Raw genomic sequence first — 24,104 nt, 5'->3', positions numbered from 1 at the left:
CCATAGAGAATCATTAATTTTAGGGTTGGAATGGATGCGCAGGCGCATCTAGTCACTCCTTGCTCAAAGCAGAACAAATTCCTCAAATTTCACCTTAGATGCCCCCATCAGGATTGAACTCAGAACCGTCGGCGTTTCTCACTCGGCCAGCAGTACAATCCACTGAGCTACTCCCCCACACAAGTCAGAGACTACTAAGGGTAATTACAAAACTAGAATATTGGCATGGGAGGATTAGTTGTTCCATCAGTGGCTATTAGCCGGATGGCAGGGATGGTGTCCCTAGCCCACCCAGGGTGTGGGCAAACATATGGCCAGCCGTGCGACGAACTCTTTGCCCAGCCCCTGAGCTCTCTGCCCAGGAGGGCTTAGCCCTTGGCCCCGTTCCCCTGTGTACCTCCTCCCCCTCAGCCTCCGTCGCCTTCGCTCTGTCCACCTGCCACAAATTGTGCAATGCTCTGGGCAGTGGGGCTGTGGATGCTCCGGGGGCAGCGCAGCTGCAGAGCCCAGCCTGACCGGTCTCTGTGCGCATGGTTGGCATTGGCAGCTTGGGCCAGCTCCGTAGGCAGCTCAGCTGTAGTGCACCAGCCAGCAGTGCTCCAGGTAGTATGGTAAGGGACAGGAGCAGGGAGTTGGACAGAGGCCAGGGGAGTTTGGGTGGTGTGGATGGTGGTCAGGGGGGAAAAGGGGTTGAATGGGGCAGTCAGGAAGGAAGGGGGTTGGATGGAGGTGGCAGGGGGCAATCAGGGGCAGGGGTTCTGGGGACAGTCAGGGGACAGGGGGAAGGGTGTTGGATGGAGCAGGGCCCGGGGGGGGGCATCAGGAATGAGAGAAGGGTTGGATGGGTGGTATGGGGTCCAGGGGCAGTTAGGAATGGATCAGGGATGGTATGTGTGGATGTGGGCGGGGTCCAGACGGGCCGTTAAGGGATGAGGGTGGATGGCAGGGGGCAGTAGTCCCGGGGGGCAGATAGAAGGGCCATAACCCCTCCCCTAACCGGCCCTCCATACAATTTACGAAACCTGCTGCGGCCCTCAGGCCAAAAAGTGTGCCCGTCCCTGCCCTCGCCTCTGTTTGCCAGAAGCTGGGAATGGGCGACAGGGGATGGATCACGTGATGATTACCTGTTCTGTTCATTCCCTCTGAAGCACCTGGCATTGGCCACTGTGGGAAGACAGGATGCTGGGCTAGATGCACCATTGGTCTGACCCAGTATGGCTGCGCTTATTTTCTTATATGCAGGAACTAAAATGAATTCTACAGTGAACTATGGGTCTGAAGCATGGATAAAGTGGATCTGGGTGGATAACGGAAAATGATGCTGCACAAAGATGGTGAAGCACTAAAGGTTGTCAGACTCTATTACTTGAAACATTCAATAAACAGCATTAGAACTGTCTTTGAATAGTAATCCTTTCTAAAGATGTTTATTGTTTAAATTATTCAGTATAATTTACCTAGCTCACAGGGTACTATGTGGGTTATCAATAAATACCTGAACAGTGTTTTGTAAATATAAAGACCTAAATAACTTCTAGGTATTATGACAACTTGTGACAAACAAATGTGATAAGATCTGAAGAGTTCAGCATAATCTACAAGCCTACACCATGAGTAATAATCTACCCTCATTTAGGTCATGAACTGCCACTGAGGACAAGCATAGCTTTCCCCAAAATGGTGTTCACATGGTTGAGTTAACATGATGAGCACAATTAGAAAAGTTATACTTTTGCAACTGTAGTTCTGATCAATCTCAAATTTAGTTCCTGTTATCTGAATTGCTTTGTCAAAAACTTAAACAGCTAATATCTGTCATGGAGAAGATGAACATGTCATCTCCACAGGCTTGATATGTACTGTACGATATGAGCACATTGTGACACAATATAAGCACACAGTGACACAGACCTTCAGTGGGCAGATTACAACTTTTTAGGAGCGGCTTTCAAGGCTGATTTTCAAAATAAAGTGAAAAAAAACTGGAAAAGTTGGATTTAATTAATTTTAGTCACGATCTGATTTATTTATTTAAATTGAATCAACCTAAAGCTAAAGACCAGCTCAACATATAAAGTGAAATCCTTCACACACCACTAGAGGGCCCTTTAGTCAAGATGGTGATAATTCAAATAAAAATGCAAGAGCTTACATGTAGTTTCTGCAGTGTATCCACGCAGGGGAGAAACACAAGGATAGAATTCTGTTTCCCAGACTTGAAAGCTCATAATAAATTAAAATCTAAGTCGATTAATTAATAAATCAACCCATTTGCTTTTTTAGCATGGCTGTTGCACATAATTGTAATGCCATGCAGATTATTAAAGCTAAAGGGCAGACTCATGCCTCTCACCACCTGAGTTATTAAACTAAAATTGTGTATTGGGGATACATGCTTGGTTGCTGGGAGGAATGAGGGGCATCCTCCTCTCACCAGCTGATTTTATATGAAGCTTGAAGGGATGGTAATGATAATGGCTTCAGAAGTTGGTTCCTGAGATCTCCACATTACAGGTAAACGGAGAACAAGAAAATATAGTGGATACAATCAGTATAATACATGATAAACAGCACAATAATCTCAGCTTTCTTACCAATTTAAGTCTAAGGAATTACCTGTGTTTTTGCTCCCGTGCTATATAAAAGTGCAGTACGTCCCATCGCTGCAGCGCTTGGTATGCAGAAGAAAAATGAAGGAATCACATTGCTGAGGCCATGAGCCAAAAGTTCCTGCAAAGTTTTTAAACAGAATACATTGTTTTGCTCTGTTCTGTCATTTCAACATTTCTTGCCAACATGGGAATTATCTATGTAAATATTAGCAATTATAAAGAACAAACTTTTACATTGTATGTTACTGTTTTCCCCTAAAAGATCTTCCCACTGTATGCTTTCTCATGACTCTGTTCTAACCTGAATGATCCAGATGCTTACCTAGATTCAAAGGTAGACCAGGGAGTTATATTGTGTTTGGAGAATAAATGGCATTCCTAGTTATTAGAGATACGCTCCAACCACAACATTTACATCCAGATCCATTTTGAACAGCCCAAAGTTTGGGGGTGTTTAGCTCTGAAGTATGTTCAGGCCAATCTCCACTTTCAGTAAGAAATTTTGAAAAAGAATGGTTAATTATCTTCTTTGACAGCAAGTTTTAATGGGGTAGTAGAAATGGTAACTTGCATGTATATGGTATCTTTCATGACTAATGTGCTTTATACCTCACCCAGGACAGAAATGCAGCTACCTCTGAGCAAAGTCTTAGACATGAAATGCCTAGTCAGGGTGAGGAAGCCTTCTGAGATCTTGCAAACTGCATACTGAGGTGAACAGTGTGTTCAAATACAGTGTCTGATTATGGTTCTTTAGCATCAGTGCACTGAGTCAAGGAGAGAGTCTAGGGAGATTCTTCTTCCTCTTCCCCACACACAGAGACCAATAATGGTGCTGGTAGTACTCACTGCCCCATAGGTGGCACACTCAGCAACCTGCCTGACCAAGTATCCTCCCACTTGAAGACCAGCAAGCTGCTGGAGGGCTCAGCTGTGCATGTGCATGGTACACATTTACTAAAGGCGCAGCAAGGGCTGCAGACTAAGTACCCCTGGAGGCATAATCTTATTCCTGCCATTTGCAGCTATAATGCCTGCCTTCCACCATCACTCAGGCAGGACTTCCATCTTCTTTCCCCCTTCCCTACAAAACATGGCTTTGTGACATAAGTCAAAACTAATGGAAGATTGTGTGCAGAAATATTTTTTAAAACATAAGCGACGAAGACTTCCACACACCCATGTCTCAATGATGTACTAATATAAAAGTTGCAAAGACATGGGCTGGTCCAAGCAAAACTGGGGTGTCCTGCAAAGACATTCAAATGAGTCTCCAGCTACCAGGCCAATCATTCACTGTTCAGCCACGGCTCATCCACCTCACACTGCTCCGCAATGGGGCGGGAAGGCAGAGTGGCATTTCGGTCCCACAGGCAGGCAGACAGAACAGGGAGAGGAACTGTTTTCCCATCCTGAGAATATTTTAGAGAGTTCGAACATTTTTACAGTCCTGACTCATGATGAAAAGCCAAAATCTCAAAACAGTTAGCAAGCTGAACAATTTTTTTTCCACATTGGGTCAATCAAAACATTTTCTTTTGATAAGTTCAAAATGTTTTGTTTTGATTCTGACCTTTTTTCTTTTGTTTAACCTTTTTTCAGTCTATTTAGCTTACATTTCAAAACAAAAAGTCAGTTTGAACTGGAAAACTGAACGTTTTTGTTTTGCAAAGGTCAAAATGGAATATTTAGACAATTTTGAAATGTTTTTTCAACATTTTTTGGAGTTGACAGATTCAGCTAAACTGACCTTGTTACACGAACAATTTTGCTTTTGACTAACAGATTTTTCTGATGAAAAATGATTAGCTGAACAATTCCCCATCAGCTCTACCTGTGGGACCATATACAGTAGAGAACTTGTCCCTAAGTACTTGTATTTCCCACCAACTGCTTAAGTTATCATCTTCCCAGAGTACTCAGCCAACCTGACATAGCTCCTACACCAGATTCAGCAGCAGAGTGGCATAAGCAGTAAACAGCCCACTGACACTTCAGCCTGTCCCTTGAGGAGTGGAATCCTCAGGACTGACAGCCCTGCAGCTGAGGGTTTGGCAGAGTTGTCTGAATCAGCACTGCTCCTACTTCCTATAAAGAATCATCCTTTTCTTGAAATGGAACTCATGCTTTGCACAAGCCCCATTTTGTAAAAAATCAGGCAAGTCCATGGGGCTATAAGTTCCTAGCTCTCTCCAGTTACTGCTCTATTTCTTCAGTCTGTGGTCCATGTAAAATTCTTCGCTCAATGATTTGCCTTGGAAGATGCTGCCTCATGTTATCACACTGAAGAACAGACTGAAACCCAAGCTGGCCACTGTTGGTGCCTAATGCAGCATTCCATGGCTGCTGCTGAGGCTTGTGTCCCCTTAGAATCAGTAGCAGCCTCCAGAGACTAGGAAGCTTTGCAGAGCTCATTTGGACTGCACTGGGTGTTTACTACTATCATCTGAAGTCCTCATGATAACACATGAAATGCCTCGGTCACCTAGGGTGACCAGATGTCCCGATTTTATCAGGACTGTCCCGATATTTGTTTATTTGTCCTGCGTCCTGACCTACCTTCAGCCGGGACGTGAACTGTCCCGATATTTTGCCTCCGCTCACAGGCGGAGCGGAGCCCGGAGGGGGCTTGCGCCCTCCCACCCTGATTCCGCCCCCTCGTTCCCCCATTGGATCCCTCCCCAAATCCCCACCCTGGTCCCGCCTCTTCCCCAAGCACGCCACATTCCTTCTCATCCTCCCTCCCTCCCAGGTTTGAGCTGATCAGCTGTATAGCGGTACAAGCACTGGAGGGAGAGGGGAGGTGGAGACGGAATGGAGGCATGCTGGTGCGGGGAGGGATGGGGCGTGGAGCTCCGGCAGCTGTTGTTGTTTTTTTTGCTCCCTCCCTCCCCAGTGTCCCTATATTTCATCTGTGTGATCTGGTCACCCTACAGTCACCTGCTAAGCCTCAGTCACCTGCAAAACATCATAGTCATTTTATGATCTGCTGGCACTTAAAAGAAAACACTTTACCTGGTTATCATCCACAGAGTATTTGAACTGTTTAGCAGAGCCTTGAGCCAGGGCTAGTGATGCTACATAACCAACTAACGCTACTCCAAAAGCTTCAGTAACTACTTCAGAGAGGATGTTCAGGGATGGGGCTTTTGGTGCTGGTATCCTGTAAAGGTAAATACAATCCTTTTTACTGGACTTGATACATGTGTGATAAATCCTGAACTGAAGTTATATTTAATCGGAATGCATACAAGCTCACAGAGACACAGGGCTTGTAAACACTGTGGCATTTTGCCCTAAATGTCACATCATTGCTACCACTTTTTCAGTTGCATCAAACAGTAGTAACAACAGCAGGAGTACTAGTGTAAAAAGGATGCTGGCAGACACTAGCATTTTGAGAACCATGTTGGGTAGACCTCCTTTAAAGCACACAGTGCTTAAGATGCCAACGGTAGCCTGTCACCTTGACAATATTAGTACTCCTTCTGTTGCCAGTGGGCAGAACTGGTGGTAGCCATAGTGCCCCCTATCTAAAAGCTATATCAGTGTTAAATCAGAAATGTATGCCTCAAAATATGTATTTTGCTGACTTAATATGTGAGGGATAGGAGAATGGGATGACTAATAATAGTAATAAAGTAACACTTCACAACAATTTAGGAGAAGAAGAATACCATATCCATTTGAAACTGCAGGGAAAAATTGAGACAGCCTAAATGAAACTATCTCAAATGGAATCTGCCATATGTAAAACAATGAACTAGTGAACTGGCAATGGGTCCACATAAATCAGCTCAGCCACTGAAATCCTGTTTCCTCATTTTGTAACATACAACAATTTAATTTAAGCCTCTCAAAGCATTTACTGTTTTTTGGAGGTTACAGGCTGCATTTGCATTCTTCAACACCTTCTGCAGCAATTCTTTAAGTGTTATGTAGCACACAATAAGCTTCTTTTAATTAAAGCTGCACAAATAAATCTTAACTCTTCATAATACATATTAAAGAGATGCATTTAGCCTTGTCCAAACCCTGAGTTTAGATATGTGATGCCTAATTTGCCCCCAACAGCTCATATAATTGGCTCTCTCAACAGATCCCAGTATAGTATCTTCCTCCTATTGCTGCAATACACACACTGTCTCCTGGGCTTCCCAGAATGCACTAGGCCTATGTCAGATGGGGAAACCCTAGAAGTGGTTGGAAATCTAATGGGTTAACTTGCTGAGCCCCATTTTTAAATCTTATAAACTGATAATGATCATGAGAAGCATGCGGTATTCGGGGATCATGGACCCCAATGAAGTAGGTTCTCTCTATCTATAATGTGTTCATCACCATAGTAACTATGGTGCTTCTATATTTTTAAAATACTATTCAAAAATACATAATTTGGTAACATATTCCCCCCCGCCAAAAAACATTATTTCTTAGGAAATTTCCTATTAGACACCAATAGATTACTTGGGAGAGTGGGGGGAGAATGACTTAATATCCCAGTTTAGAAATGAAAAGAAAAAAAATAAACTAAAAAGGTGTAGAAACACTGCTGCAGAAGAAGAGTGCTATCCACACACCCTCTGCCCTTGGCAAGCTCCTCCATAACACCTGGTCTGTGGCAGCAGAGAGAGAATTATTTTGGTAGATGTACTGGAGAAGGAGGCCTAGCAAGTTGTGTTGGTGTAGGGGAGAGTGTTTTACTGTCCAACCTTTCTTAGATCCACTGGACATCATTTGTCGTATAAAATAATGAAACAGTCTCCATAGGCACCTGAACTTCTGCATTGTTCAGGATGGTATCAACAAACTTCTCCAGTGAGGGGCTATATTTGAGGGCCAAAATGAGTATTGCGGGTACTCTCCATTTTCATTTTATTTGATCTTTTCATGGACTGTTCTCTAAACACATATACATTTAAAAACCATAAGCAAATAAAGAACACATTACCCTTCGGGAATATGTCCCACAACTTCTAGGCCATAGGTGTACTCCAGATCAGCACAATAGCAGCCAATGGATGTAGCAATGATCTATTTAATTCAGTACAGAAATGATGTTAATATTCTATTTATTAGGTACTCATATTGCTGCAATAGTTGAGTGCTTCACAATCTTTAATATATTTATCTTCATGATACCCCTGTGAGATAGGGACATGCTATTATCCCCATTATACAGAAAGAGAACTGAGACACAGAGCGGCCTAGTGACTTGCCCAAGATCACACAGGAAGTCTGTGGCAGAGCAGAGAATTGAAACCAGATCTCTGAAGTCCCAGACTAACATCCAGTCACTGGACCATTCTTCCTTCCTAAAGTTGCCTACTAGAGTCCTGAAAGATGCCTCTCTAAATATTCCTTCCTAAAGATGCCACTCTAATGTCTTGAAATTTGCATACTAGTTAATAAAACCTTTATTTAAGCATTAAGTGCAATATTCTGTTTAGAAAGGGTGAAGGTCGTATTCATGGAAAACTATGCAAATATAAAAAAAATTCTTTTTTTTTTTTTTAGGAGAAAACTATGCAAATATATATATATATATATATATATATATATATATATATATATATATCTTGTAAGTTTCACTACAGGATGCCATAGTATATACAGCCAAAACATGTTGCTGCAACCCACTGAGGGCATAGCTAAGAAAATCAATGCACAGAACCAGAATCTGTAGGGATTATGTAGAGAAAATCTCATACTTCACTAAAATCCAACAACTGTTAAAAAAGTTTTACAGAGTTGGTCCAAAAGAGTACATCTGCAATGTGTTGAGCAATTACTGTAGAATACTGCAGTATTTTTGTATGGGAACATGAACATTTATGGTATTGGAGATAAAAGGAGATTGTGCATATTTAAGTACACATCTGCCAAATATGACTGCTGCCCCACACCCACACCAGTTATAGATGTTCAATTTGTATCCACAGACCCACTAACAAAATGCAGCACAAAACTGTATCTTTCAAAGTGCATGTTAGTATGCAGCCTGTCAATGCCGATGTCTTTTTTTTAACAAATTCTAGTGTTTTGAAATAGAAACATGCTCATAGACTTTCAGGTCAGAAGGGACCATCATGATCATCTAGTCTGATCTCTTGCACATTGCTGTTTAGGTTGCCTTCCCCTAGGCTACACGTTTTAAATTTCAGAAAACTGTAAAACACATGTGCGAACTATTATTTGTATTAAGAATACCCTATGCTCTATAAAAGTTTTCTTATCCAAATGTGACTGTCCCTCTTCAAATCTACCCACCAAGGGGACAATCCATGCATGATCTAATTGTGGCTACTAGGGGAGCAGCACCATAATTCCCACCTTCTCAGGACCAGCACATGGCGTTCTGTGGGCATGGGATCTACACAAGTTGGTGGGTCTCTGCACAGTGATGCTAGGAGAAACTCAGTAAGGGGATCTTCACAGAGTTTTCACTCCCCCATATACATTTTTCTAAGAGTTCAGCCCATTCATGTCCTTTTCCTTTTCAATTTTTTTTTAAATCAGTTGCAAAGTGGCTGAAGAATTCCACTGTAACCTGACATGTTGCTGTGTATCTTAGCTTGAATAATAGCATCTCTCTTAGGCTGTGGTGGTTTAGGTCTAGTGGTTTATTGCCTGTGCATTCCCACAACTTCCTCCTGATTTCCCCTCTGTCTGACTCCCTTCCTCAAAATTTTTTTCACAAGTATCTGATTAGGTCTCTCATGGTTCCTGGGGCATGCTATACAAACACTTTTCTTACTGGATAATGGCTCATCCTTTCCTGCTCAGATATGAAATTGCTTCTAGCTTAGACCTTGTCTACTGTATACTTCCTGCCATTTGGGGGGAACTACTATGCCACAACAAAGTAGTCCTTCAACAAATAGTTAGGTCTTGCAGTGTACATGGGGCCAAGCTATGTTGTGACAATATTCCTACATCATGCTAGATTCTCAGGTGTTCTAACACCAAAAGTCTCTGGTCTTACAAGCTGCTGTGTTTCTAGATCAAACTTTTCTAAACTAAGTTTGTGCCTCTCAGAGGGTTTATATATGCGGCTAAGAGACACAAATATTAAATTCTATCCAATTTGCATTCTTAAGGACACAGCTAAGACATACAGTCATGGGCAGTGGGTATAATAGGCCAGGGAAGACTAAGCTTTCTCTGGCACAGCTGCTGCTGACCTGCTCCCAGACACCAGGGCAGTGGTGGCCCTGCCTCTTCCCCTCCCTGCTCCCCTTCCCCAAGGCCCCCACCAGCTGCCTGACTGGTAAGTCTTCCTCCTCTCCTCCACTCCACCCTCCCTCTGTGGAGGTTCCAGCCACTCATTGCATCCTCCTCACTTCCCTTTCCTGCGGGAGCAAGGGACTGAGGAGGGATGTGGCAAGTCAACAGCAGGCAGGAGAGAGAGGAGGTCAGCAGCAATTGGATGGGCAGGGGAGTGACGAGGCGAGCAGCAGCGGTCTTGTTGCGGGAAAGGGAGTGAGGAGGCGAGCAGTGGGTGGGTAGGAGGGTGAGGAGGGAAGCAGCAGGCATGCGGGGGGCTTACGGTGGGCGGGGGGCTCTGGTGGGGGAGTGAGGAGGCAAGTGGGGGTCTTACAGTGGATGGGAGGGCTCTGGTGGGGGAGTGAGAGGGTGAGCAGCAGGCGGACGGCAGGGAGGGTTGAGAAGGCGAGCGGCAGGTGGGAGAGTGAGGAGGGCCCCAGCAAGACAGCGGCACGGCAGGCAAGCGGGTCTTGCAGTATGGGGGTGGTGAGGAAGAATGCAGCGGGCGGGGTGGGGATGTCTCCCATGGGCCAGGGGGTGAGGAGGGTCTTGGTAGCGGGGGGCTGAGTGGGCAGGGAGCCAAGCGGAGGCAAGGTGGGGGTGGAGTCTGGTCAGGGCCAAGGGTGGAAGAGGCGGGACCAGGAGCTAGCCTCCCCCAGGGGAAGCTTCACCCACCGCCCATGGATATGGTATCTAATTATCTCTCTAGTCCACTATAGCAGAAAATTCAAAGGGACAGTGTCCATTTTCATATTAATTTTGAAAAGCACTTACAAACTTCAATAGGATCTTACAAGAAGCCACTTAGCCATATGGAGAAAAAAATGTCACTACTTTCTAGAAACAATATTTTAAAATTATGAAAGCAAAGTGAACGCACAGTCTACATTTGTCTCAAGGACTGTGAGTTAAATAGTTACTCTACACAAAAGGATATCTGGGTACAGCTGTGAGAATAACTGACTTTTCTGTGTGCTGGCCTTTCTGAAATATCAAAACAAAAATTCATTTCAGATCAACCCAAAGCGAAAATGTTTCAAATGTTTTGGCAAACCGAAGAGTCAGAAAAAAATCAGTTGGGTCTGAACATAAATTTTATTTCAGATTGAATGAAAGAGTTTTGTTTTCAACCTTTTAAAATTTTTATTTTTTTAATAAATAATACATTTCAAAATGAAAAATAATTTTAAAATGAAACATTGAAATATTTTATTTTGAAATTGTTAAAATGAAATTATTTGATTTTTTCAGAATTATTTTGGAGGGTTTTTTTCCAACTGACATTTTGGCAAAATTGACACAAATTCACAAAATGTTTTGTTTCACCCAAACTTGTATTGTTTGGCAAAAAAAAAAGTTTCATCCAGCTCTAAGTATGCAACTCCATTTGCCTGATGAACAAAACACCTAGCAAAAGACAAACGCCGATAAGAAGAGGTTCTAGAAATACATTATGAGGAAGAGAAAGCCAAAGAAAAATGTGGTGAGGAAGGAAAGCTAATAACAGACATCAAGAATGCTGAGGTGTTTAATGACTATTTTGCATCAGTCTTCACTAAAAAATGTATTGTGATCAGATGCTAAACACAGTTAATATTAACAACAAGGGAGAAGCAACACAAGCCAGAATAGGTTTAGAACAAATTAAAGAATATTTAGATAAGTTAGATTTATTCAAGTCAGCAGGACCAGATGAAATTCACCCTAGGGTATTTGAGGAACTTGTTTAAGCGATCTCAGAACCATAGTGATTATTGTTGAGAACTCCTGGAGGACAGGGGAGATTCCAGAGGATTGGAGAAGGGCAAACATAATATCTATCTTTAAAAAGAGGAGAAAGAGGACTCAGAGAATTATAGACCAGTCAGCCTAACTTTGATACCTGGAAAGTTACTGGAACAAATTATTAAACAGTCAATTTGTAAGCACCTAGAGGATAACAGGGTTATAAGGAATAGTCATCATGGAGTTGTCCAAAACAAATACACCTCTACCCCGATATAACACTACCTGATATAACGCGGTAAAGCAGTGCTCTGGGGGGACGGGGCTGCGCACAAAGCAAGTTTGATATAACACAGTTTCACCTATAACACAGTAAGATTTTTTGGCTCCTGAGGACAGCGTTATATCGGGGTAGAGGTGCAATGACAAAACAACCTAATTTCCTTCTTTGACAGGGTTACAGGCCTCATAGACAAGAGGGAAGCAGTAGACATGAATTATCTTGATTATAGTCAAAGCTTTTGACACATTCCCACATGATGTTCTCATACGCAAATTAGGGAAATGTTGTCTAGATCAGCAGCTCTCAACCTTTCCAGATCATTTTACTCCTTTCAGGAGTCTGACTTTCTTGCATACCCCACATTTCATCTCATTTAAAAACAACTTGCTTATAAAATGAGACATAACAAAAAAGTGTCACAGCACACTATTAATTACAAATTGCTTACTTTCTCATTTTTACCATATAATTATGAATCAATTGGAATTTAAATATTATACTTACATTTCAGTTTACAGTATATAAAGCAGTATACACAAGTCATTGTCTGTATGAAATTTTAGTTTGTACTGACTTCGCTAGTGCTTTTAAGTAGCCAGTTGTAAAACTAGCTAATATCTAGATGAGCTGATGTAGCCCCTGGAAGACCTCTGTGTACCCCCAAAGGTATGCATACCCCGGTTGAAAACCACTGGTGTAGATGAAACTACTTTAAAGCAGGTGCACAACTTGTTAAAAAATCATATACAAAGAGTAGTTAACAATGATTCATTGTCAAGCTAGCAGAACGTATCTAGTGGAGTTCCACAGGGTTCAGTACTGGGTCAGTACTATTCAATATTTTCATTAATGACTTGAATAATGGACTGAAGAGCATGTTTATAAAATCTAAACATGGCACCAAGCTGGGAGGGGTTGCTAGTACTTTGAAGGAAAGGATCAGAATTCAAAAATTGACCTTGATAAATTGGAGAATAGTTCTAAAATTATCAAAATGAAATTCAATAAAGACAAATGCAAAACAAAGTACAAATACACAAATAAAAATAGGGAATAAATGGCTAGGCAGTAGTACTGCTAAAAAGGAGTTCGGAGTTATAGTGGATCACAAACTGAATACATGTCACCAGTATGATGCAGTTGTGTAAAAGACTAACATGGTTCTGGGGTGTATTAATCGGAACTTTGTATCTAAGGGCTTGTCTACACTACTGCTTAAGTCGATGTAACTTACATCACTCAGAGGTGTGAAAAAGCCACCCCCTGAGCAACATATATTACATCGATTTAAAGCGGTGTCTACACGATACTATGTCAATGGAAGACACTTTCCCACCAACATAGCTTCCACCTCTCGTTGAGGTGGAATAATTATGTCAATGTCAATGGGAGAGTTCTCTCCCATTGACACAGTAGGTCTTCACCAGATGTGCGACATTGGCGCAGATGCATCGATGCAGCTGTGCCGATGTGGCACGATAGTGAAGACAATCCCTAAGACACAGGAGGTAATTGTCCTGCTCTGCTCAACCCTGGTGAGGACTCAGCTGTAGTACTGTGTCCAGTTTTGGGCACCACACTTTAAGAAAGGTGGAGACAAACTGGAAAGAGTCCAGAGGATAGCAACAAAATATTATATTTCCTCCTGAGTAAAGTTTACTAAACCTTTTATATATATTTATTTATATAAAATAAAACCTTTTATATATAAAAGGTTTAGTAAACTTTACTCAGGAGGAAAGGTTAAAGAAATTGGGCATGTGTGGTCTTGAGGAAAGAACACTGAAGGGGGACCTGGTAAAAGTCTTCAAATATATTAATGGATGTTAAAAAGAGGATAGTGATCGTTCTCCATGTCGACAGAAGGCAGGACAAGAATTAATTGGCTTAATCTGCAGCAAGGGAGATTTAGGTTAGTTAGTAGGATAAGTTTTCTAATATAAGGAGAGTTAAGTACTGGAATAAGCTACCAAATGAGGTAGTGGAGTCACCATTATTGGAGGTTTTTAAGAATAGGTTGAAGTCACAGTTGGTCTAGAAACTCCTGCCTCAGTGTAGGGAATGGATGACCTTTCAAGGTTCTTCCCAGCCCTACATTTCTATGATTCTATATCCTTTCTATTTTCGAGGCTAAGCAAATTAAATTGGGTGGTTCCACAGTCATCAGACATACAGAGAAGTACATACTACCAAGTAACTTGAAACAAACAGGAAACAAAACAGGTCACAAGCCTGGCATGGTTTGAAATCAGATAGTTTTGTGCATAAATAGAAGCACAATTATTCTACAGATTTCTAGATGCCATGTCATACCAGAGATAGCCTGCAAAAAATCCAGTCAATTCAGCAGCATACAGAATAGTTAGTAATTAATTCAATGTGATTCCAAATTGGCCACAGTTCTTTATGAAAAAATGCCCAAAATAGTTTGTTGTAATGACCTATGCAATGTTAGTTGATTGTGCTTCAGCATTTTGTTTCCTTAGAAAATGTATCCTTTTGTATCAGAGAGTCCAAAGAAAGCAAAAATGTAAGATTGATACACTGTGAAGAGCAAAGGGACTTCAGAATTTTTCTCTCAAAATCTGTGTGCTTTCTGTAAGAGGTTCTGAGGAAAACAGAATCCCAGCACTGGGTGCAGGGAAATGTCTGAATTACCACTTGATGCTTGAATGTAGAGCACTTACAGCACTGTAGCTAATTTCTATTTAACCTACACCACATGAAAAGAAAACTGGAAATTATAGAAAATGATAGTTTAGGTACTGATTTTGTCATAAATAGATGTAAAAAACAATGTCTGACTACAGCTAACCAGCATTAGTCTCTTACAGCTTCAGATCAAAAACATACCAATTACATTTTTATTTTTATACTTAAAATTGCTCATATTAACATCTTAGGCCTCATGTTCTTGCATTTACGTAAAAAACAGTAAACATATGGAAAATGTTTTATAAATTGAAAACATATGTCACTTCTTTTTTAAATAATTTATCTAAACTGTTTCCTCTTCATACATTAACATACAGCCATGCAAATTAACTCTACATTTAATAAGTTGCAGGTGTGGCCCTGGGTAGCAATTGACAACATAATAAGCTTTAGCAGTTTAGTTAAAAAACTGCAAGCTTTGAAAGGCAAGAAGTCTGATACTTGATTTCATACTTACCAGAATTAAATCGATGGGAAGAACTACTTTAATTTTTCTTTTAAATTTTTCATTCAGTTCTTTAACAAGAACAAGCACCACCAGGCTTACCAAGGACAGAAGCAAAGCTTCTAATTGAACTGATTTGATGTTTTCAAATATGTAGGCATAAATCTACAGTGATAAAAAACAAAAAACAAGACAGATGACAACAGAATTTTATACATGACAAAATGCCACATACTAGGATGCAACCTAATGTCTTCAGATGTGCAGAACTCTTTAAAAGCTGAATCAATGCTATAGGAGTTAGGCAATCTGGCATACTGGTATTCACTCAACACTTTGGATGGAAAAAAATCATGGATCTGTTATTACGAAAGGACTTCTGCTTGGAACAATTCTGAAAGATGTGAATACCTTTACAATAACTTTTTAATACAAACAGTACTATACATTTCCACTAACAGAAACACACGTAATAAAGCAAAATTATCCTGGAAGTACAATAGAGCAAATCTTGATGTCCTTAATGAGATTTTATTCAATCCTTATTCATTCAAAACTCCTATTGAATTCAGTCAGAGAATACTGCGTAAAAACTGAGTACAACCTTCATATTTTACTCCAGGATCATGAATTAAATATTTCAGTGCTGTCAGTACACATATGTATGTAATATGCTTCACGAGAATGAAAAATTTCCTTCATTCAGGCATAACCAATAAATTTGATTAATCCATTTTTAAGATATTTAAAAGAAAAATACAATTACCACATCAAATAATTTCATGTTGCCTATCCTGTATCCTGAAAGGCTCATTGGTACCATGAAAGCATCCATCCACTCACAGAAGTGAATGGATGATTATATGCCATAAATACTGTATTTAAGCTACTGTGAAATGAATAGAACCAGATCTCTGATTCACTAACTCTGAAATCATTGATTACCTCTGTTTTAGAATATTGCCATCCTGAGATTAACAGGATAAACTGAAGAGGTATGCAGCCCTAACCTGTTCCAAATCTGAGGATCCAGAAGACACATAACTCTGCGATTAAAGTTGATGAAGAAATTTCCAAATCCACTGACGAGGTTAGAAGATCTGAGGAAAGACAGAGATAACTTCTACAGGATCCTGTCCAGAAAAATAGAGAAAGAAAGAAAATCTGCAGTCAAGTTCTTCATGCCTCTGATGTGTAACAACCTATTTGCTAGAGGAACAAAAGTGATAGGAGCATATATAGTACACATCCTTTCTGAAGCCTTAAGAACAAGAAGTTGGAAAAAATCAGAATTTGAGTGGAGGCTTAACAGGCTGAACTATAAACTGAATATAGAAAGGTAGTTGAGAGGAGGTATATGTGTTTCACTGTTCTGAAGGGAGCCAAGAGTCCTGGATGGTTTGTATGGAAAAGACCATTTGTTTAAGGCTAATGACTCTGAATGTATATCTAACAAGAAGCCCCCATTATTCTTTGGCACACACATCTTGTGGGAGGGAGAAAAAAATGAAATGAGAGAATATGGAAGAAATGTAGGTTGGACACCCTACCAAGTTGTCTTAAAAATTTCCATTTCATGTCACACTTATCCCATATATATCTGTAATTACAAGGTGAATAACAAACATGTCTGGAAGAAAGCCATTCAAAAATCCAGAAAATTCATTGGTCCATTATGAGAAAATAGGAAAAAGATAACAATAGGTAACAGAGATTTAGATGACAGACAAAGCTAAAATGTTTTCTGTTTCTTTGAAAGAAAAGTCTCCAAAAAGAATCCAGTAAGACTATACAGAAGAAGGAATCCAGGAAACTCTACAGATCTAGGCTGCAACATAAATAATCTCTTATTTATACGCTGTAAAATGCAAGACAATAAATAAAGAGAATTGAAGCTCAGATATGAAAAGTCAGGGTGTCTGTTCTAAGGGCAACTAAAAATATCCCTAAAATAAATGAAGAGAGAAACCTCCACTTTGTTAGGATGGCGATTAATGAATGCATTTTCAAATGTACTTATGATAGTAAGAGGACTTCTTCACAGTTCAGGGATTAAACAAAGACATTTAAAACTGGACTGGACAAAACACTACAAAATTTATCTCAAGGAACAATTCTACCCTGGCAGGGCGGTTGACTACACCACCATAGAGGACTTTTATATTCTAATTTCTATGATTCTGTCATTCTTGGATAGGACTATGATTTTTTTTTTAAATGGGCAAGTTTAAAAGCTCCAATTTTTGTTAGATTTTAGGAATATTTCAGTTCTCCATTATGGAAAACAATCACAAGAAAAACATGACAATGGGAAAGAAAAGAAACCCGTTGATAGTTCACAAGGAGAAAAAATACTGGAACCCAGACCAGAATAACAACAAGCATATTTCAGTGGGAATGTTTCTCAGAGCCTGGAAAAAACTCTCAAATTTTAAAGTCATTTTATTCAGTCACTGTCTAATCTTTGTAAATAACATTATTTTATAAGAGTAATAAGTAATAAGTAAAGATGAGTAAAAAAACCACAATCTCTAACCACATGGTATCCTTGTGTAATGCATCAAGAAGGATGTTATACTGAATGGCTTGAGACTTGACTATTAATATATCATCACTGCCCAAAAACGTACATTACAGACAGCATGGGACTTTGTCTCTGTGCCCCACAAGAAGCTGGGATCAATTAGGACAAAAGAAAAAAATTGGAAAGCTGCGTCAAAGTGTCTACAGAGTCATCCTTGGCTCAGAAACTATGAAAATACATATCCATATCTAAAACAAAGTTGGTAAGGAAAGAGAAGAGTTAGACTGATTCCCATTCTCAGAAATCAAAGAGCTGCAAGCTTATTTCAAATGACCAGTTTCTGCTGAAGTGTCAGCATTTGATGATCCGTGTGTAGCAACAATGAATTAAAGTCTTTACTAGATGAACTGAGATATCCTGGATATATTTAATTTAGGCAAATCAGAAATGTCTATCTACACTGTCCAAAGATAATTTTTATGTCTTTCTTCTATACTAGACATTTTTAAAAGCAGATAAAAATTTCATTTCCACGAACTTGAGGGAATCACTGTAGTGTTTAATCAAGGCTCTCCATCAAATAGAAGGTTTATAAGTACGCAGGAGAGTCACAATCTAATGTACAAATCAGAACATGGAATATTCTTACACTTGGACATCCTCTTTAGTGTTCCTTCTATGAAGAATATAGAGGCTACTGTGTCTGCCACTTAATATTTAAAATATTTCAACTGAAGTTATAGCCAAGGCTCTCAGAAGTCCATAGTAGTTATAGATCAGTTTCTGTAACAAACATTTCTGTAGGAAATTTTTACTAAATTCTATGACAATAATAATCTGTGTCCATAGTATTTCCAAGAATCATAAAACTTTAATCTCTTTGTATATTCATCTATATGCATAAATACATACATATACATACATTACACAGTGTTGTATACAAATGCACGCACACATACACACACACGCGTTCCCCACACGCATGGTGAAGACTCTGTCTAGACTAGGATTTAAAGACAATGTTAGATAGTGTTAGATAGCTTGATTTAATTAACATCTTATAAAGCTCTAATCAAAACAAAGCAAATGTACCTTAGGAAACAGTAAGTACCATTGTTGTCTCTTGGCTGGAGGTTCTAGAGTCAACTAGAAGGTGTTATTAGATTGAGCTAGCTAACTGAATCTCACACCATATCTTTATGCCTTAGTCTGGACAAGATCTATGGGATCAACTACAGAGCTATGTAATGAACTGAATTTATTATGTACCTTCAACCACATCACTTTATCGATCTCCAGCTATATCTACCTTCCCAGCCCCATGAGCAGCTTCAAACAAATACCATTTTAAAAAAATCCCTAACTTTCTAAACTAATGTTTCCCCTTTTCCTTTTAAATCTGGAATTCTAACACCTCCCCCTTGCAATTACATCCAACAGGGTAAGGCTCACAGGACAAAAAATGGAGCTTAATACCATTGCAAATGAAGAATTCCCAATATTCCATGGAATAAAAGCTTTGCTTCTGGCCCCAGTAGGTCCAACATCTCAAGACATTCAAATAGTGACATTATGTATAGAAAAGTTATTATACGTAATTTTAAATTTTAAATTTGTAGGTAATTTTGAGGCATGTGTTAGGATATAGATATTCAGGCCTGTGTGCAAAGGCCTATACTTTAAGAATTTAGGTGTATTCTTATCACTTAGCTAGTTATAGAGATATAAAAGAAAGAATAAAAAATCACAGTCTGTCTGTGTAATGGCCCTCTCTTACTGTGACAGTCTGAAGTCCTGTTTAGTCATATTGAAATAAGGCAATCTGGGGCTGTTAGGAAGGTGATCCAATCTATCACCTCCAGAGAAAGGGAAGACCCTAGAAGATGTAAAAGGAAACTTAGTTTGATAGCATCCTGTCTGGTAAGAACTCACTCATCAATAGACACAGCTAGAAAACTCTTATGTCTGTATAGATGTAGTTGTGAAATCCTCACTTCTATATTGTTTTGTATGTTTATTTGCATTGTCTCTGTCTGGTTCTGTAATTGTTTCTGTCTGCTGTATAATTAATTTTGTTGGGTGTAAACCAGTTAAGGTGGTGGGATATAATTGGTTAAATAACCATGTTACAATATGTTAGGATTGGTTAGTTAAATTTCAGTAAAATGATTGGCTAAGGTATAGCTAGGCAAAATTCAAGTTTTACTATATAGTCTGCAGTCAATCAGGAAGTGTAGGGAGGAAATGGGAACAGGGACTGGGGATGGGGGAACTGGGATCGTGTTTTGCTAAAGAGGGAAATGGGAACAGGGGGATGGGAACAGAAACAGGGACACAGGCAAGGCTCTGCGGTGTCAGAGCTGGGAAGGGGGGCACTAAGAAAGGAAACTGGAATCATGCTTGCTGGAAGTTCACCCCAATAAACATCGAACTGTTTACGCCTTTGAACTTTGGGTATTGTTGCTCTCTGTTCATGCGAGAAGGACCAGGGAAGTAAGAGAGTGAAGGAATAAGCCCCGCAACAGCATGTGCAGTGGGAATCATTCTGAGAAAGATCCTGGCTTTTGAGATGGAAGGAACTACATTAATAATATTTTTAAAACTAATTTTTCTGTAAAAAATGTGACACATACAGAAAATTATTGTTATTAATTATTATTTTACATCACTGAAAAATGTACCAGGCAATTTACAGTACATATAAAAGAAAATGTGCCAACTCTGTAATTGGGATAACCTGGATTACTTACTTTGATTTTACCATTAATTAGTAATGTGATCAAACCAAACAGACTGATGACACTTTTATGCCATACCACCCCACACCACCATGTACACAATAGAATCTACCCTTCATCACAAATTCAACCAATTAAAAATGGTCCTGCTTCATGGTTGTGATGGCCACAGAATGCTGTGCTTCCTGACTGATTTAGTTCCCATGAAATACAAGTTCAATCTGCCTTTTTAAAAAAATTACCCTACTAACTGCAACTTTTCAAACAACTCGCCTGTGCTGCTCTTTACTTTTTAGCTTAAGATCTTACCTTGGATATTTGAAAACTTCCAATTAAGCTTTATAGATAACGAAATGTTAAAAGATAAGTGTTAATGAAATCCACAGCCATGCTTAGAGTGGAAACATTGCCCTTCTAAGAACTTAAAATGCAAGCTAGTGTAGATTTATCCAGAAATTTATTTACTTACCAAGGTCAAGGTAGCATAGTACATTAGTTTTTTCACTTCTAGACCTATTGATTGCAACTGTACTTTTCACACGCTTAAAAGTTAAGCAAGTGAATAAGTGTTTGCAGGATCCGGGCCTTAGATCAGATAGTAAGTGAAAATATACTTCATTACCCACATTACAAAGCTACTGCTCAGTTTAGTATTATTGACAATCACTGTTCAAAAAGGTCCGAACCTTTTTGTAGGTTCAATCTGCAGTACACTGAAACAAAGGTGGCAGAGATGGGTCATATTAAAGTGCTTCCATCAATAAGTGCACACATATGAAGCCATGCCTTGGAAAGCCTGGGTCTATTCATTTAATTGGAATGACATCAGAAGAGCGGAATCAACCGTTTATTTTTTATGAAACTATGTGCATGCCCTTTGCAAAATATATAATATACCTCTTAGTATTAAAGCATTTAACCACATATTACCCTCTGCATTCAACCAGTAAGCTCAAAATGTTTTATAGACCTAACACTGACCATTTTTATATTACAGGTCTGTGTTAACATTGATGTCTGACCCACAAAACATATGTATAAACATTTTCAACAGACACATCATGAATTATATTTAAATATAAAAACATATACTGGTGATGTATATACTGAGAGAGCTCATAAATATGTACTCAGTGTATCAGTTATGGAGGGCAAATGAAACATAATGTGGATAAATGTAAAGTAATGCACACTGGAAAAAATAACCCCAACTATACATACAATGTGATAGGGGCTAATTTAACTAAAACAAATCAGGAAAAAGATCTTGGAGTCATCGTGGATAGTTCTCTGAAGATGTCCACGCAGTGTGCAGAGGCGGTCAAAAAAGCAAACAGGAAGTTAGGAATCATTAAAAAAGGGACAGAGAATAAGACAGAGAATATATTATTCTCCTTATATAAATCAATGGTACACCCACATCTTGAATACTGCGTTCAAACGTAGTCGCCCATCTCAAAAAAGATATTACTGGCACTAGAAAGGTTCAGAGAAGGGCAACTAAAATGATTAGGGCTTTGGGAGAGGGTCCATATGAGGAGAGATTAAAAGGCTAGGCACTTTCAGCTTTGGGCAAAAGAGAGACTAAGGGAGGGATATGGTGGAGGAATATAAAATCATGAGTGATGTGGACAATGTAGATAAGGAAAGTTATTTTACTTATTCCCATAATTACAAGACTAGGAGTTACCAGATCAAATTAATAGGCAGCCAGGTTTAAAACAAATAAAGGAAAGTTCTTCTTCACACAGCACACAACCAAACTTGGGAACTTCCTTACTGAGGAGGTTGTGTGAAAGCTAGGACTATTAACAGCTCGTTTAAAAGAGAACTAGATAATTCATGAAGTTTTAGTCTATTATGGCTATTAGCCACAACGGGTAAGGAATGTTGTCTCTAGCCTCTGTTTTCAGAAGGTGGAGATGGAGCAGGATAGAGATCACTTTGATCATTACCGTTAGGTTCCTCCCTCTGGGGCACCTGGCATTGGCCACTAGTCGTTTAGATAGGATACTGGGCTTAGATGCGACCTTTGGTCTGACCACAGTACGACCATCTTGTGTTCTTTATGGCTGTGTATTTACAATATTTATCATTAACAGAATGTATGAACTATAAGGTAATCAGATATTTAATGTAAATTATCATAACTAGTTGTTTTCCTATCTCTTTTTTGCATGTCAGACTCTTTTTTACTAGAAAGAGACATAGTAATATTGGGTAATTAATTTATATATTTCAATTTAGTCTTTTACCCTGTTTCCAAATTTTAAAAAAAGCAAAGTATTTGGAATTTACGAGTTCATTCCCCTTCCCCAAAAATAACATGAGGATCCCGGAAACTTAAAATTAGGTTTGACTTAAGCTTTCATGCATATTTTACTTAATACACAAGATATATTTAGTCAGATTGCTACTCCAAATCTTAACTCTATAAGGAACCATGCCAATTTTCGAGCTTTAGGTGAAAAGTCAAGGTAATTCCCATGCCAAGTCCAGTAATTTCCCATGCAGGCAGTAGTAAAACTTCAGCGAACCTTCACACACAAGTAAACATACAGAGTGAAAATCACCGGTAAGGTTTACTATCTGCTGGAAAATTACTGTGCCCTGCAGAGAATTACCTAGAGTTGCACATTAGAATATTTTTAAAAAATCATATGCAAGCTGGTCCATTACAGCGCGTAAAAACATTTTAGTGACTTAAACTACATGCACATATCGAGGGGGTAGCCGTGTTAGTCTGGATCTGTAAAAGCAGCAGAGAATCCTGTGGCACCTTATAGACTAACAGACGTTTTGGAGCGTGAGCTTTCGTGGGTGAATACCCACTTCGTCAGACGCAGGTGACACACATGCACACTGTATATAAGGCAACTGTGAATAGGATTGCCAGGTGTCCAGTTTTCAGCCAGAACGCCTGGTTGAAAAGGAACCCTGGTGACTGTTGACCGGGCCGTTAAAAGTCTGTTCAGCATCACAGAAGGGCTAAGGCAGACTCCCAGCCTGCCATGGCTCCGCGTGGCTCCCAGAAGCAGCAGCATGTCCCCCCTCTGCCTCCTAGGTGTAGGATTAGCCACAGTACTCTGCATGACACCCTCACCCCAAGCACCTGTTCCACAGGGAACCACAGCCAGTGGGAGCTGCGGTGGTGGCGCCTGCGGATGGGGCAGTGTGCAGAACCTCCTGGCCATGCCTACACATAGGAGCTGGAGAGGGGACATGCCACTGCTTCCTCTAGCTGCCTGAGGTAACCGCCATCCTGAGCCTGCACCCCAACCCCCTACCATGCCCCAACCTCCTCCCGCAACCCTGATCTTCTTCCCCACTCCACAACCCTAAATCCCAGCCTGGAGCACTCTCCTGCACCCCAAACTGCTCAGCCCCATCCCAGAGCCTGCACCCCCAGCTGGAGCCCTCACACCTCCCCATGCCCCAACCCTCTTCCCCAGCCCCAAACCCACTCCTGCACCCCAAATCCCTCATCCCCAGCCCCACACCAGAGCCCGCATCCCAAGCTGGAGCTTCACCACTACCACCACCCGCTGTACTCCAACCCTCTGCCCTAGCCCAGAGCCCCCTTCCACATCCTGAACCCCTCATTTCTGGCCTCACCTTGGAACCCACACCCCCAGCCCAGAGCCCATACCATCTCCCACACCCCAACACCCTGCCTCAGCCCGGATCCCCCTCCCATACTCCAAACACCTTGGCTCTACCCCCACAGCCCAGAGCCCCCCCCTGTACCCCAAGTCCCTCATCCCCAGCTCCACCCCAGAGCCCACACCCCCAGCCA

General features: G+C 40.4%; 1 protein-coding gene across 1 annotated transcript in view; it reads right to left on the bottom strand.

Moving 5' to 3' along the window:
- The window catches only part of SLC26A7 (solute carrier family 26 member 7), a 139,205-nt gene that overhangs the window by 60,496 nt on the left and 54,605 nt on the right, over positions 1-24,104 (bottom strand). The window contains exons 5-8 of the mRNA XM_032805277.2: positions 15,059-15,211; positions 7,564-7,646; positions 5,628-5,775; positions 2,617-2,730 (exon numbers count right to left, since the gene is read on the bottom strand). Coding sequence (XP_032661168.1) covers positions 2,617-2,730; positions 5,628-5,775; positions 7,564-7,646; positions 15,059-15,211 — 498 coding nt within the window. The remainder of the gene's footprint in view (positions 1-2,616; positions 2,731-5,627; positions 5,776-7,563; positions 7,647-15,058; positions 15,212-24,104) is intronic.

This window comes from Chelonoidis abingdonii, chromosome 2, assembly GCF_003597395.2.
Source record: "Chelonoidis abingdonii isolate Lonesome George chromosome 2, CheloAbing_2.0, whole genome shotgun sequence".
Taxonomy (NCBI): Eukaryota; Metazoa; Chordata; order Testudines; family Testudinidae; genus Chelonoidis; species Chelonoidis abingdonii.
This window is presented reverse-complemented; position numbering and strand designations above follow the sequence as displayed.